The following is a 16412-nucleotide window of genomic DNA, read 5'->3' as shown; positions in this document are numbered from 1 at the left end:
TAATATAGTCAGAAATTATTAACAATTTATAGCTTTTATTTGCTATTTCTGATTAATTGAGTTGAATATTGGATCTTGAATGATTTTTAGTTATGATTGATGAGTTGTTGATTAAATGAAATTGTATGTTTGATACTAGATCTTTATTGTTTATATATGAATTTTTGTATAGTACATAAACTTTTTACCGTGAAGAAAAAAAAATCGCGAACAATATTAACATCCAAACACCATCATATAAACTACATACAAAATTAAGACCAACATTGAAATTTAAATTAGGTTACGTTATATTCATTAAAGTCTAGCTATATTATATATGATTACCTTGTAATCCCATTCATTTTATTTTTCGCTTCTCTTGCAATCATTTTAGCTTCTTCAATTTCTTGAGATGTACCACTATTCATATCCATTGCATAAAAATAAGCATTTTCCCAATTTCCTAAATTTTGTTCATATTTAGCTAACCATAATCTTGCTTGAGATGTAAGATCATTTTTTTGATTATTTTCTAATTCTTCATTTAATACTTGTTTCATAAATTCATAACAATTTGATAATTCATTTAAATTTTCAAAAATTTTGGCAATTCTAAATAAAATTGTAACATCTTTTGAAATTTCTGAATTATTATTTAAAAATAATGATTTTTTATAACATTTTATTGAATCTTTAAATTTTGATAATTTATCATAACAATTACCTAAAGCTTGCCAAATTCTTGAATCTAAAGGTTTTAAATAACATGCTTTTTGATAATAATATAATGAATACAGATGCATATCTAAAATTTCATAAGCTTGACCTAAACCATACCAAGCTTTAAAGTCTTTTTGATTTGTATCCACGGCACGTCTATAAGATTCAATAGCAGCATGAGTATTTTTCAATTCAACAAATTCATGACCCATTAAAGTCCAAGCTGAAAGACAATTTCTATTTAAAACTAAAGCACGTCTATAATACATTATGGCTTTTTCATGTTCAAATTTTAAAGAATAATAATTTGCCACAATACAACAAGTTTCAGGTCTAAATTTATCAATTGAACAAGCTAATTGAGCTAAATAAGATAATTTTGATCTTTTTTGCATAACATAAAGAATATTTGAATATAAATCCATATCATCTAATCTTAAAGGATCATTTGTTAATATATCATCAAATATTAATTCACATTCTGTATATTCTAATGCATGATATGAAATTAAAGCTTTTTGAATTTTTATAAATGAAAAAATTGGGAAAATTTCTAATAATTCATTTAATTGATTATATAATTCTGGAGTTTGTTGGAAAAATTCTTGTAAACAATTTAATTTACCTAATTTAATCATTATTAATTCACTGAATTTTGTTGAATTAGGGAATGATTGATGGAAAAAAGATTCTAAATTTTGGAAAATGTTTAAAGCTTCATCAATATTTGAAATTGAATGAATTAATTCTAACCAACAACTCCAATTGAAAGGAAATTGTTTTAAACTTGTAATTAATGCATCTTGTGCTAAACTTGTGGATTTTTGTTTTAATAAAGTAATACCATAAAGATAATTTATAAAAGGGTTTTTTTTATATGATTTATCCTTATTGAAAAGTGATTCAATTTCTTTCAATATTATTGGAATACTTTTATTTGAAGAGTTTAAATCATTTGAACCAAGAGCACCTTCACTTTCTTGTTCTCTTTTTAAATCACCAGAAATTAATAAAGAATATAATTTTAAAAAAATACAATTTGAATTTGTTGAATTTTTTAAAATTGTATAACAACGATCAAATTCTTTACAATCAAAATAAGTTTTAGCTAATTCAAACTGGTCATGATCTTTTGAATTTAATCTGATTTGATATATTGTGGGTATTGGAGTTGTTTCCTCATCTTGTATTAAATCAACATCACTTTCTTCATCATCATCAATTTTCATACCATTTAAAGCTTCAGCAGACCATTTAGCGGCTTGATATAATTTTAAACTTGATAGTGTAGAAATGGAACTGCGTAAGTGTGATCTGAGTTGATTGATTTCGTTCATTGTAATCAGTTATTCCTTTGAACCACTTTGATCTGATCTGATCTAGTTTAATACACTTTTTTGTTTATTCAATTGAAATCAAAACAATCAAAATTACGCGAATATTCAAATATAAAAAAACAAATCCTTCAATTTTTAAACACAGCGGTAAACACAGCGGTAAACAAAAATCAAAATCAAATTTAAAATGAGTTTTTTACAAATCGGTTCAGATGTCAATGAAAATGACACTGCGATAACAATTTTAAGTGAAGAATTAGAAAATTTAGAAAAAAGTTTTAATAAATCTTTGGAAACAATTGAAAATTTAATTAAATTTTATCAATTAGATGATGAACAACAAGCACAAGATATATATAATACCATAATTAATGAACCTATCCTTATAAATAAATTAAATTCTCAAATATATCAAAATGAAAAAACATATCAATTAAAATATCGTGAAGAATTAAATAAAATTATCAAGATTCATATGGATTCATTTGATAAAATTCAACCAAATTTAGAATTAATTTATGATCAATATATTAAAAATCAAAGTATAAGTGAATTAAATAATGATATTGATGAAATAACTCCTTTTGAATTATCACAAGATGAATCAGGTTCAAAACAAGAATTATCATTAGATTTAAATAAACAACAATTATTAAAATTAATTGAATTAGAAAAATTTAAAAGATTTAAAATTCAAGTTATAAATGAAAAAATTTATGAACCAAATATTAAAAACAAGGAGAAATCATTTGAAATTTGGAGTAATAGAGAAAGAGATTTAAAGAAATTTTTTAATATTGATTTAGAAAATATGAATAAAAAAATTCAATTAGTTAAAAAGACTGAGAATTTAGAGATATAATATACAATTATGAATATCATAGAATATATATTAAATTAAATGTAAATATTAAGCTTTTGTTACAACTTTTTCATCAATTTTATTTACATTAGCACCTGGTGCAACATCTTTTGTTTCATCTTTTGGACCATTAACAATATATTTAAAAATTTCACTTGGAGAATCACCTTGTTGATTTCTATAATTAATTAATCTACTAATTTGATAACCAGCAGTACCAGAAAGAAAAAAATTTACACTTGCTAATAAATAATTTTTTGGTTTAATAACAAATGACCATCTTGTCCATATAACACCAGTTGCTAATAATGATAAATTTTGTGTACCTGAAACTTTTTCAATTGGTCTATTAATATCAGAAATACCAGCAACGACTAATGACCATTTTAAGACAGGGGCCTATTATTGTTAGTATTGTACTATATTATATATATTATAAACAATGGTGATTTAATGGTATGATCTTTTATCTTATCTTTCATCTCTTATAGTTTCCCTATACTATAGAAAAAAAAATCAAATTCTTATTGGATCCAATTGATAGATATATAATGAAAATAATTAACATACCCAAAAATGCACAGTCTTTGGACCTGTTTCTGAATTCAAGAATCTAATAAAAGCTGAAGACATGTTGTGTTATATAATTGATATTAATTGTATGATATTAGTGTTATTTGTTGTTTACAATTACTTTAATGTAATTGAATAAAATTTAATTCAAATCGATTCATCCACTCGGACTGCTACACTCCAAATATGTGGGGGGATATTAGCTAGGGAGGACTTAGGCAGGGCTCTGTCTAAGTACTCTGCCTAAGTTGTAACTGTGTTTCACTGAACTCTGTCTACGGAACGGTAAATTCAAACAATCACAATGTTGACTTCCCAATGTGGTAACAATGAATGATTTTTATTTGTATTGTAATATCACATGTAGCAGAACGTGACTTTTCCCCTTGTTTAAATTTCCATTTTTTTTTATTTTTTTATTTTTCTCAATTTTTAATTTTTAGGGGAACAAAACAAATTGAGAACAAACAAACAAAAACAAAAACTTTGATGAAATTTGACAGGGATATCAAGTAATTTCAACTTTGTTCAATTGTTTTTAGTTTTGGAAATATACTTTCAAATTTAAATCATTGGAATTGTTAATTATTGATTCTTGGTTATCAATTAGATTTAGTTTCATCAGTTGGTATTGGAATAACTCATTGTCATTTTGAGTATATTAGCAAAAATTGGTATTTGACGTGTTTCTTCTATTACGAAAATTTACCTTTGTTCAAACAAGCAAAATTTCAACTGTGAAAGTAACAAATACAAAAACAATTTCAAACAAATAAATTCATATCAAAGAGATTTAAAGATCAAGATAAAAGATCTTATAAAACATTGTTATATTCCATTACATTTGATTTGTTTATTTATTCACTACTCATCAACTCACCATAATGAACGTCACTGCTACAACTATAACAACTTCAACAACAACAATTGCATTACAAGATATTTGGAATACAACTTCTGATGTTGTTTCTCGTTATTTATTCATTATATTAAATTATATTGAATTAATACCTGGTGGTTCAATTTTAGTTCGTTATATAAAATCTTCTCATAAAAATGATCCAATTAGAACTTTATTTGAAATTGCTTTATTTATTTTTGCAATTAGATATTTTACTACAGCAAAATATGAAAGATCTAAAAAAGATCATATTAAATTGAAAAATTCTGAAATTGATGAATTAATTGATGATTGGATGCCGGAACCTTTAGTTTTGGATATTAGTCCAAAGGAACAATGGCAATTAAATTCAATTCCAATTGTTAAAGGTCCAATAGATACTAAAGTGAACCTAGTTGGTGAAGAAGGTGACTTTTTAAATTTTGCTTCTTCAAATTTTTTAAATTTTGGTATTAATCCAATTGTTAAAAATGAATGTAAAAAAATTATTCATAGTAATGGTGTTGGTGCTTGTGGTCCACCAAATTTTTATGGTAATCAAGATATTCATATTAAATTAGAAAATGATTTAGCAAAATTTTTCGAAGTTGGTGGTGCTGTATTATATGGTCAAGATTTTTGTACTGCAGGTTCAGTTTTACCAAGTTTTTTAAAAAGAGGTGATTTTGTTATTGCTGATGCTTCATCAAATGTTGCAATTCAAAAAGCTTTACAATTATCAAGATGTGAAATTTATTGGTTTAATCATAATGATTTGGATCATTTAGAAGAAATTTTAATTGATTTACAAAAAAATATTTTTAAATTTGAAAAACCAATTTCAAGAAAATTTATTGTTACTGAAGGTATTTTTGCAAATAAAGGTGATTCACCATATTTACCAAGATTAATTGAATTAAAGAAAAAATTTAAATTTAGATTATTTTTGGATGAATCTTTATCTTTAGGTGTTTTAGGTAAATCTGGTAAAGGTTTAGCTGAACATTATAATATTAAAAGATCAGAAATTGATGTAACTATAAGTTCAATGGCTAATTCATTCTCTTCTTCAGGTGCTTTTTGTATTGGTGATAAAGTTATGACTTATCATCAAAGAATTGGTTCAATGGCTTATTGTTTTAGTGCTTCATTACCTGCTTATGTTGCAAGAGCTACATCAGTTGCATTAAGATTATTAACTGATTCTCAAGATTCCCAGGGTGAATCATCAATTGTAAAAAAATTACAATCAAATAATTATCAATTATTTAATTTATTTAATAAAGATAGAAAATTAAGTAAATATTTAAAAATTATATCAAATGAAATTTCACCAATTTTACATTTTGAAATTAATTCAGATTTAAGAAAACTTTTAAATTTCCCAATTAGTTATACAGGTAAAGGATCAGAAATTGAATATAAAAATAAAAAAGGAATTTCTGATAAATTTGTTGAATCATTTAATTATGAAAATTTAATTTTTCAAAAAATTATAAATTTATCCAAGAAACAAGGTATTTTAATAACAAGATCAATTTTTACAATTGAACAAGAAGCTCTGCCTCTGATTCCAAATTTAAAAATTCATTCAAATGTTGATTTTACTAAGGATGAAATTGAAAAAGTTTATAAAATTGTTTCCAAAGTAATTTTAGATGTTTTTGAAAATTTAACTGTTGAATCATTATCATTATTAACTGAAGAAGTTATTTAAACAAAAGTGTCATAAGGAATAAAGAAATTACATATGCTTTGATGTAATTTGTATAATAATAATATCATTTGAATCTAATAAAGTATTTAATAGCCATTTATAATAATAATATATAATCATAATTAATTTAATAAGCCTGTTGTAGTGAGATATTGTATATAGACTTTATGCGATCAGAACATAACATCAATAGATAAGAGTACGTACCTTATATAAATCTAGATCCATCCCCGGATTAAATATATATAGTATATATACAGTTTAAAGGTTGGGGACTAATCACTATATATACACATAGTAGATTGTGACTCTTGTCATTAGACTAACCAACTATTTTAAACATGGCTATATACAAATCAACAAGAAAATAATATATCAATATTGTTTTGTAGGTCTCTGGTTTTAGGTACATTAATCAAAGGTAAATTACTGTTCTAAACTTGACTTGACAGCTTTAAGTTGAATCAGCCCTGAGCCTGCTGGCTTAGTTTTTGTTGATTGTTGATCTTAAGTCCCATGTTTTTGATATCATTTGAGCCTAGGCCCTTTAAAAACGCCAAAAAAATTATAAATTTTTATAACAATAATGCAAAAGTCTCTATCGTAGTCTCATAGTCTCATAGTCTCTGGCCTGGCAGTGCCATGATTTTTGAGAGAAGTTTAAACTTTTACAAAGGGGATGATTTAATTTTTTTCATTTAAAGATAAATGAAAATAACTTTTATTTTATATTTAAATTATTCTCATATATTCAACTCTTTGATTATCAAGTTACATTATTCTTCTCAAGTTTGATCATTCGCTTTCTTTAAGGATTTATATTACACGCAGCTGATACTAGTCGTTCACTTAACAACGCAGTACGGATTATATAATACAGCTGGAGTAAAGAAATTATTAGTACTACAAGTTTATTCGGCCATAACTAGGGTATAAAACTTATCCGTTATAAAGTTTGTTTTAAAATTGTTTTAAATTATATTATAATAGAATTTATTAGTTAAAAAATGGGATTATTTAGAAAAGATTCAAACGCTTCACAAGGTTCTGGAGGTTCTGGAGGTGCAAAAGTTCAACTTACAAAAGATGATGAACGTAATTATAAGGTCCGTACCGGTTCTGTTCATGATCCGATTTTACAAGCTGTTCAAGAAGCTCAACCTTTTGAAGAAGTTCAAGGTCAAGAACAACAAAGACAAAGTTATAACATGATGGCACAAAATGGTGGATTATATGATGTTTTCGGTAAAGTTATAAATCAACCAGATATTTCTAATCCAACAAGATCAAGAGATGAAAGACCTTTAGATACTATAAGAGGTTTTGAATATTCAATAACTGGTGATTTATCTTATAAAGATCGTTTAGAATCTGATTCTTTAGGTTTTAGAGTTCGTAATGATTTCCCAAGATTTGGTGATAATCCTTATGGTTCAAATCCAGCTGGTATTTCTTCAGGTTATGGTCAAGGTTCAAATTCAGCTCCAATTCATAATTTTTCAGGTGATCAACAAGCTTTTGAACAAGGTGTTTATGAAGCTCCTGCTATTAAAAAAGCTGAAGGTAAAAAGAAGAAAGGTTTATTTGGTAGAAAGAAGAAATAAACTGATTACTGATAAGATTATGATTTAAATGAACAATATATATATATGAAGAGCTTTATATGATAGTACTCAAATATCATCAAATCTATTAATTATAAGGGGGTTTGAAGTTTTTTCCTCGGATTTGGTTGTGATCGGGTATTAAATATATAAATTATGTGTTATAAAACTATAGGTTAAAGAGATTTAAAGAATTACATTATTTCAATTCTATTAGGTATATATGATTTAAAGGAAGTTATAGTACCAATTTTTATAAATTTTCCAATCTACAATATTGATGTTTTATTATAATTACCTAGCTTAACTATGGTTCCGTAGTTTAGAGCACGTCTGTTTTTCAAAATTTGCGAAATTATTCGTTTTTCGTTTTTCGTTTTTCGTTTGTTGTTTTTTCCTAAAATGTTTTATCGCGTAACAAAATTGAAACGAATAAGATCGACAAGGTACAAGTTAATCAAAGAGCAGTGTCACATTCACAGCCTTCAGTGGGTACTAGGTGCTAGATACTAGGTTATACTGGGCACTGGGAAGAGTAAGACTACCCAAGAATCCTGTTTAAACTGTTGTTTTTATACCATTTTTATACCATTTTTATACCATTTTTATACCATTTTTATACCATTTTTATACCATTTTTATAAAGTTTTTCAGTTGATGTCTAACAACCTCCAAAACAGTAGAAAGTAAACAAAATGGCTGAACTCTTCTTTATCAACTAAACTATCATCAGCACAAATAGACTAGCCCTCAATGGGATCCATGGTCTTGTGAATCATCACAAGTGACAGAATTGTCAATTCAATCGAAGATCCAAGTCTGACTGCTTATTTCCTGTCTCTTTGCATGTTCAAATGCTGTTTTCTGTTTTCTGTTCCTGAAATAGAAGTATAAATTTATGCGCGAAGTTTGAGTCGTATATAAACTTTTTTTTTGCTTTCAACATTCTTATATGTATTCCCCAGATTCAACGATAATTTAGACATATTAAGAGGTTCTTTTATATAATGTCCATACCAGAGATACCTTCTATGTATGAAACACCAACTTCCTCTCAGCTAAAAGATGATCTTTTGGAAGTTTCTGAAATTTCATTACTAAATTCATCAACTGATACTTTAAATAATTCAACATCATCATCATCGTCAACATTTATAAATTCAGATACTTTAAAATTCATTTCAAATTTAAGAGATGAATTCCAAATAACAAATCCATTAAATAAAATACATCAAGATTTTTTACAAAGTTATGAAAAAGCATATAAAGATTCTCAAATATCAATGATTCCAATTTTTAACATTCCAAAAACATTTAATCATAAGACGACTGATATAAATGGGAAATCATTAGTTATTGATATTGGTGGTTCAACTATAAGAATTGGTGTTATTGATCTTGATACTCCTGAATCTCCAATACAAATTCAAAAACAATGGATATTAAATGAAGATGAAAAATTAATTGATTTGAAATTTTTCGAAAATTTAGTTTTAAAAGCAATTGATATTATTAATGAATATGATGATGATCATAATAATGATGATGAATGGAAAATTGGTATTACTTGGTCATTCCCATTAAACAAAAAAAATCAAATAATAACAATGGGTAAAGGTTTCCATATTTCAAAAGAAATTGAAAATGCAAGTATAGATGAATTAATAACTTCGATTTTCCGAAACAAGTTCCAAATTAATGCAAAAATTTATTCAATTATTAATGATTCTATAGCTGTAAATTTATCAGGTTTAATTAATCATGATTTTAATTCTCAAATCTCATTTATATTAGGTACAGGATTAAATAGTTGTATTAATAAAAATTATGATTTAATTAATACTGAATTGGGATTTTTTGGAAAATTACCAATTGAAAATATTACAAAATATGATGAACAATTAGATTCAAGATGGAAGAATTTCTCAAATATACCATATATACATAATGAAACAAATAATGAAAATGGTGTTTTCATGCCTTTAGAATTTTTAAGTTCTGGAAGATATGTTTCTGAAATTTTAAGATTAATAATCTTGGATTTATTACAAAACAATCATATCACAGATTCAATACCATTGCAATCCATAATTAATGAACCATTTGGATTACATGGTAAATTCATATGTTCATTTGATTCATCATTATCATATCAAGAAATTCAATCAAATTTATTAACAAATTTCAATATTAATTTTAAAGATGAAGAAATTATGATTTTCCAATCAATAATTGATATTTTATTAGAAAGAACTGCAATCTATGTTTCACAATCAATCTTATCATTATCAAAATTTGTTCATCAACAAGATCAATCAATTATAAATGTAAATTATATTGGTTCATTTTTATATCATTGCAAAGAATTACAATCCAAAATTTCAAAATATTCACATAATACCATCCATTTAAACCATATTGAACATAGTTCGTTGATCGGTGCTGCTGTTTCAGTCTGTATCAATACCCATATTGCATAGAATTCATCAACAATTTCATATAGATAAACAATTAATTTATTAATGAATAGACGATTTTAGTTATACTCTTAAATACCCGCGAATTTCTTTAAACCCCCAGTATATTTGAAACGCATATAAACAATTTTTATAACAAAACCAAAAAACAAGTTCAACATCATCAATTTAAAATCAATATATTATTACCGCTGTTTTAATTCTTTCTTAAATTCATTTCAAACTATTTCAGATTCATGAGTGATATTAGATTATCATAATGGAACACAGTTTTGATTTGACAGCTGATCGACAACACGTTCATGATGCTGTCAAAAGTGAGTTATTGTCATTTGATGAAGATGTTAAATTGAATACTAATATATTGGTAAAGGTCTTATATGTACCATATTCTTCTATAGAACATTTGGATCAATAGAGCCTAAAAGTGCTGAGTTTCTGGATGTACCTTATGTGAGTATTTTTAAGTGTGCTTTGTTTGTGTGTTTGTGTACTAACAAGAGTTTTAGCCATATTTTGAATCATTAGAACTTGATAATGAAATTGAATCCAAAATTGATCAATTATTATCTAGAATAGACTCGGACATTTCAACACCTATACTGTCTTCAGCTTCAGTTACTTCAACTCCATTAGGTTCACCTGGTGCAAAACCATTTACACTGAGTTCAAGTATAACAAATAATTCAAATCCTTATGCAAATATCAAATTTTCAGATCCTGATCCTATTCAACCATTATCAGATATAGATAATAATGATCCATTGGCTTCTTCATTACATAGTCTTGGTGGATTAGGTGGTCCTAGTGGGAAAATTAATTCAATAAAATCTCCAAGTTCAGTACCTACAACAGGTTCAACATTACATACAATATCATCAAGAAGATCAAATATAAATTCTAATTCATCAAATACAAATACAAATCAAAATAATAATATAAAATTTGGTCAAATTGCTGTTAAATTTTATGAACGTAAAAAATTGAAAAAACCAACATGGTTTGGTAAAACTGAAGAAGAAATTAATTGGGAAACTTGGATTTTAAATATAAGAGTTATTTCAAAATCAATAAATACTGATCATTCACAATTAATTGAAAATTTAAAATTACAATTTGAACAAACTTTATGGGAAATTAGTGAACAATGTGATGAATATAAAGATCATATTCCAGTTATAACTTCAACTGAATTATTCCCATTTCCTTATACAATATCAACTTCACATGGTAATAATGATAGTTGGAAGGCATTCATTAAAAAAATGCTTAAAGACCCTATTTATTGAACAGAAAAATTGAAATTATTTAGTACAAATATTAACGACTCTACATGATGTTTTATATGAAAGCTTATTAATAGAATGATATATTCAATATGTGCATTAAACCTTTGTAGAGTTATAGACTTGATTTAACAGAATAAGAATCACCACTAACCAAAATACAATCTCCATTTTCCACAATAGGATCAATTCCTAAATGTCTAGCAACACCCAAGACTTCTTCATTATAAGCACCAGGTTGAAACCAAACCCCTTTAATTTGATCTTTTAATTGTTTTGTTTCAATTTCATTCAATACACTTTCTGATACTTTTGGAGGTGTTATAAATGAAATACTAATCCCATCATTATTTGGATATTCTTCATTGGCTCTTTTAATAGCTAATGCAATATCTTGTGATGTTGGAACATGAAGAATATGAGTTGCTGATGGATGAACTGGAATAACTGGTAATTCACGAGCTAAATACCAATTGAATACTTTATATCCAAATTTTGTTTCATTTGGGGTGGCACCGACAACTGCGTATACTCTTGCTGCGCTAAAGAAGTTTTTAATTGACATTGTAATGATATGTTGTTGTATTTTATTGTTTCTTGTGGCCAAAATTTATCCCCAGATGTGATTTTTTATACTTTTCGGTCTTAAATGGCAAAGTTGCGATATAATAGAAAAAACTAGTAACACTGAAGAATTACAGAGAAAACTACAAAATCTCATAATTTTTCATACAAAATTAGTCATTCAAATTCTCCTGTTAATCTATTTATCATACATTGTGAAATGTTTATTCATTTTTAGCCTTTTTAGCAGGTGGTTCATCATCATCACTTAATGGTGCATCACTATCAAATTCTTCAGCTAAATCTGAATCTGAACCTGAACCACCATCGTTAAAATCTTCATCTGGACTTTCATCCTCACTTGCTGATCCCATATTAACATCTGAATCTGATGAATCCAAATCATTAGCCAAAACAGCATTAATTCTAGCTTGTTGTTCAATTTCATCATTTTTAACTTTAACACCTTTACTTTTCAAGAATGATTCTAATGAATTTTGTTCTTCTTTTGTAATATTAGCAAATGTATGTGATACTGGTGAGCCTCTTAAATTAACTTCCAGATCAAATGTACGGTTTGAAGTTGATGAATCACCAGCTCTTGAAATTGAAACACTTGAAACATCATTATATGGAATATAAACTGTTGGTTTAGTAACAAATAAGAAATTATTTTCCAATAGATATAAATAACCTTCATTAACTTTTAATGAACAACTCACAGCTGGTTGACCATGTTTTGATAAGAAACTTCCTGGGATAATAACACGACGTTCTGTTAAACCTCTAAATACATGACTTAAAACCAGATGTGTTTGTTGATCATAGTTCTTATTCAAACGTTTAGAATATTTCTCTTGGAACTCATCATCATCGATATTGATTTCTAATTCCAGTTCTTCATCTTTTGAAAATTGTAAAACTAAAAATGGATATGGTGTATTACCTTGACGCAGAGGTGGATTAACTTGTATAACCATTAAATGATGTATATCATCTGGTTTTGGTAATGAGAATATTCTTTCAACTTGACGGTATTGTATTTTATGATCATAAGTTTTACCTCTTAATCTTAATGAGCCTCTATACATCTCAACATCGAAACGACCACGAGGAGTAAGGAATAAAATATCATTAAATGAGGCCAGAGCTTCACCTGCAACTTGACCAATATCAGCTTTATCTTTCAAATTTTCATAGAATGCAGAAGCTGCTGTTTTTTCTTCTTTATCATCTTCTGGAACATCATCATCTTCATATGGAACATTACCTGGGACATAAAATCTAACTTCAACTAATTCATCACCAGCAAAATCATTTCCCTGCAGTGGATCCATATCAATGGCAACTTCATTTTTTGAAGCTAAATTAGAATTTGAAATTTGAGCATATGGAATTTCAAAAGCTGGTTTGCCACTAACATTGAAAATTAATTCATTTCTTGCTAAATCAGTATTACCCCAATTCCAACCTCTTAATGAATGTTCTCTATGATCTAATTGTATATTAAATTGTTGTAATCCATTTTTTAATTGATTGAAATCTTGTTGATCAAACCCATCTAGTTTAACAACACCTTTATTTTTGGTTTGAATTTTAATTTCATAACCTCTTGAACCTCTACTCCATTGAGCTGATGATAATTCTTCAGATGGCAAAAGGAATGGTTGAGTTTTATTTGCTGAACCACCAGCAGCTGCAGCTTTCCAACCTAAACCAGTTTCAGCAATACGGAAACGACCAAAAGCTTTTGATTGATTTAAATAGATTTTCTCAAAATCCAAATTTCCTGACATCTTTATAGCAATTTAATTAGAATTTTGATGATGAACTGTGTTGAGTTGATTAAATTAATTAAATTTTGTACTCATTTCACAAAGTTACGTTATTAATTTTTGACGCGTATTCTCAAAAGCCGGGTAAAAAATCAAATTTTAATATTATCGCGCTCGCCGCGATGAGCTTATATAAACTTTTCCCATAATATTAAACGTCTTAACTATGTAAACAAGAGAGCTATAATTGATATACAAGAAAGTTTGTTCTACTACCTTTCAAAATGTCTAGATTCATAAATTAAAGTCATCATATAAATTAAATATACAAATTTTCAATTTCAAACTCAAATCAAAATAGCAAATAAAATGGTTTCATAAAATTCATTCACATAATTAATATTATTGGTTAAATTTAAAATGCAGATTCAATACCTTTCAAGAATTCAACTAAACCAATAGCACCTGGATCTGGAATATCACTACTGTCACCAACATATGAAGCACGACCAAATTTAGCTTCTGATGAACCAGTAGCTTGAGCACCTTTATCAGCAGCTGCAACGGCTTTACTGAAATCACTTGATTTGACAAATTCTTTAACAAATGGTTCTAATGCATCAATGATTGTTGAATCACCTGGTCTAGCATTGGTATATTTATATAATGTGTCTAAAGCGTCTTGTAAAGCTTTACCAAAAGTAGTTGGATCAACTGGTGTACCTTTTGATGAATTTTTTTCAACACCTTGACTTAAACCTGAGAAATAAATTGATAATAATGCACCCATAGTACCACCACATAATTCCTCTAATAAATTTGATAATTTATGGAATGTAGCAGCTAATGAATGTTTTGGTAATTTATCTAAATTCTTCACTATACCTTCAGCACCTGCAACTAATGTAGTACCACAATCACCATCACCAACTTTAGTATCTAATCTTGTGATTTCTGGTTCAGCTTTAATTAAAGTTTCAGTACCAGCTTTTAAGACTTTAGAGAAATGATCGAAATCATAGGTACCAGCTTGTTGAGTACTATCATCACTTTCTTTAATTAATTCTGGATCATAAGTTGGAGCTTTAGTTTCAACTCTCTTTGCTGGCCATCCTGCAGCTTCAGTTTCAGCATCTAATAAATCAACAACTGATTTAACTTCTGATGGAGCAGATTTGTTAGCTTTAGTAACGTTCAATAATGTAATACTGAAACCTTCACCATCTAAGGCAGAAATTAAAGTACCAGCATAAACACGAGATGGAGTAATATCATATTCAGATTTCAATAAATCAGCAGCAACTTTAGTGATGGCTTGTAAGACCAAGTTAGCAACACCACCCAAGTTGTTGATTAAAAGAACAACTTCATCACCTTTTTCAAAATTAACAAATGCACGATCTTTATCACTTTGATCTAATAATTTTGGTAACATTTGAGTTTTTATCAATTCTTCAACTGATGGAACTGGTTTTAAAGTTTTAACACCTGGTTCATTATGAATACCCATACCTAATTCCATTTCATCATCTTTTAATGAAGATTCAAATTCTTGACCTGGAACTTTAGCATGATTTAATGAAGCACCAATTGAAACCAAGTTATCATTAAGAGCAGTGGCTAATTTAACAGCATCTTTTAATGTATGTTTATAGTTTTCAACATATGCACCTAATGATTTATGAATGATTGGAGTACCTGCAAGGGCTCTTCTACCAACTAATCCACCTTTTGAACGACCAACTGAAACATCTTCACCAATGACAAAGACTTCAACATTGTAACCTAAAGCACGAGCTCTTTCACCTGCAAGACCAAAATGTAAAACATCACCAGTATAGTTTTTAACAATTAATAAAACACCTGGTTTATCTTGACCAACAAGTTTGATACCGTTCAAGATTTGTTTAGTACTTGGAGAGGCAAAGATTGGACCAGAAACAGCACCGGTTAACCCACCTTTACCAACAAAGCCAGCATGAGTTGGTTCATGACCAGCACCACCACCTGAGATTAAAGCGACTTTACTCTTGTCTTGATCTCTAAAGATGACTTTGTCTTCTTTGACATATGTCAAACTTGGGTTTGAAAGGGCTAAACCTTCAAGGGCACTTTCAACGGTATTTTCGACTGTGAAATGTTTTGTCATATTTGGACTGTGTTGTATTGTATAATGATTGTAAAATTGAATAAATATCTATACTTTCAACAAAAGTAATTGCAATTGAGTTGAATTGAAGGAGATATTCAATTGTTTAAATACCCACCAACCCTTAATTTCTTTGAAAGTTGCGGTTACAGGTAAATATTGAACAATGCACGAAAACGTAACTGAGATTTTAGCCTACTTTGGAATCTATTCTTAAGCGCAAACATAAAAGCAGGAACACACAGAATTCTCAGCAAACTAAATAACTTGAGCTTGAATAATCGAGAATTTTAGGCTGTTTGTTTGGCTACAATGCCTCAAGTTATGAGATCATCTCCAGATTGTAAGAAAGTTTTGCAGTGCTCTGTGCTCGATGTTTGGTGTTGGACTGCTATTAGCAACAATAATGAGTTCCATAGCACTCCGAATTCATGGAACAATTAAGATATGATTAACGGTATCCTATTATGTTCCGTTTGGATATTA

General features: G+C 27.7%; 10 protein-coding genes across 10 annotated transcripts; 5 read left to right on the top strand and 5 right to left on the bottom strand.

Annotated features, from left to right (window-relative positions):
• Positions 1 to 323: 323 nt before the first annotated feature.
• CDC23 (anaphase promoting complex subunit CDC23) lies at positions 324 to 2039 on the bottom strand (the record flags this gene model as incomplete). The annotated part of the gene is made up of 1 exon (XM_011279203.1): positions 324 to 2039. The coding sequence occupies one exon, from the start codon at positions 2037 to 2039 to the stop codon at positions 324 to 326; it is 1716 nt and encodes a 571-aa protein (XP_011277505.1).
• Positions 2040 to 2226: 187 nt separating this feature from the next.
• BN7_171 (uncharacterized protein) lies at positions 2227 to 2901 on the top strand (the record flags this gene model as incomplete). Its single annotated transcript, XM_011279202.1, has 1 exon — positions 2227 to 2901. One exon carries the CDS (start codon positions 2227 to 2229, stop codon positions 2899 to 2901), a length of 675 nt encoding a protein of 224 aa, XP_011277504.1.
• Positions 2902 to 2949: 48 nt separating this feature from the next.
• MPC2 (mitochondrial pyruvate carrier) lies at positions 2950 to 3534 on the bottom strand (the record flags this gene model as incomplete). The annotated part of the gene is made up of 2 exons (XM_011279201.1): positions 2950 to 3300; positions 3472 to 3534. 2 exons carry the CDS (start codon positions 3532 to 3534, stop codon positions 2950 to 2952), a joined length of 414 nt encoding a protein of 137 aa, XP_011277503.1.
• An 824-nt stretch (positions 3535 to 4358) lies between these two features.
• Positions 4359 to 6071, top strand: LCB1 (serine C-palmitoyltransferase LCB1; the record flags this gene model as incomplete). Its single annotated transcript, XM_011279200.1, has 1 exon — positions 4359 to 6071. One exon carries the CDS (start codon positions 4359 to 4361, stop codon positions 6069 to 6071), a length of 1713 nt encoding a protein of 570 aa, XP_011277502.1.
• Positions 6072 to 7078: 1007 nt separating this feature from the next.
• GSR1 (Gsr1p) lies at positions 7079 to 7675 on the top strand (the record flags this gene model as incomplete). The annotated part of the gene is made up of 1 exon (XM_011279199.1): positions 7079 to 7675. The coding sequence occupies one exon, from the start codon at positions 7079 to 7081 to the stop codon at positions 7673 to 7675; it is 597 nt and encodes a 198-aa protein (XP_011277501.1).
• Positions 7676 to 8682: 1007 nt separating this feature from the next.
• NGK1 (hexokinase) lies at positions 8683 to 10155 on the top strand (the record flags this gene model as incomplete). The annotated part of the gene is made up of 1 exon (XM_011279198.1): positions 8683 to 10155. One exon carries the CDS (start codon positions 8683 to 8685, stop codon positions 10153 to 10155), a length of 1473 nt encoding a protein of 490 aa, XP_011277500.1.
• Positions 10156 to 10411: 256 nt separating this feature from the next.
• BN7_166 (uncharacterized protein) lies at positions 10412 to 11441 on the top strand (the record flags this gene model as incomplete). The annotated part of the gene is made up of 2 exons (XM_011279197.1): positions 10412 to 10519; positions 10662 to 11441. The coding sequence occupies 2 exons, from the start codon at positions 10412 to 10414 to the stop codon at positions 11439 to 11441; spliced, it is 888 nt and encodes a 295-aa protein (XP_011277499.1).
• Positions 11442 to 11553: 112 nt separating this feature from the next.
• On the bottom strand, positions 11554 to 12003 carry BN7_165 (CoA-binding protein; the record flags this gene model as incomplete). The annotated part of the gene is made up of 1 exon (XM_011279196.1): positions 11554 to 12003. One exon carries the CDS (start codon positions 12001 to 12003, stop codon positions 11554 to 11556), a length of 450 nt encoding a protein of 149 aa, XP_011277498.1.
• Positions 12004 to 12226: 223 nt separating this feature from the next.
• On the bottom strand, positions 12227 to 13798 carry POB3 (FACT complex subunit POB3; the record flags this gene model as incomplete). The annotated part of the gene is made up of 1 exon (XM_011279195.1): positions 12227 to 13798. The coding sequence occupies one exon, from the start codon at positions 13796 to 13798 to the stop codon at positions 12227 to 12229; it is 1572 nt and encodes a 523-aa protein (XP_011277497.1).
• Positions 13799 to 14192: 394 nt separating this feature from the next.
• DAK1A (dihydroxyacetone kinase) lies at positions 14193 to 15926 on the bottom strand (the record flags this gene model as incomplete). Its single annotated transcript, XM_011279194.1, has 1 exon — positions 14193 to 15926. The coding sequence occupies one exon, from the start codon at positions 15924 to 15926 to the stop codon at positions 14193 to 14195; it is 1734 nt and encodes a 577-aa protein (XP_011277496.1).
• Positions 15927 to 16412: the final 486 nt, after the last annotated feature.

This window comes from Wickerhamomyces ciferrii, contig 00002, assembly GCF_000313485.1.
Source record: "Wickerhamomyces ciferrii WGS project CAIF00000000 data, strain NRRL Y-1031 F-60-10, contig 00002, whole genome shotgun sequence".
In the NCBI taxonomy this organism is placed as follows: Eukaryota; Fungi; Ascomycota; class Saccharomycetes; order Phaffomycetales; family Wickerhamomycetaceae; genus Hansenula; species Hansenula ciferrii.
Note: the sequence above shows the minus strand (reverse complement) of the source record. Positions and strands in the feature narration are given on the sequence as shown.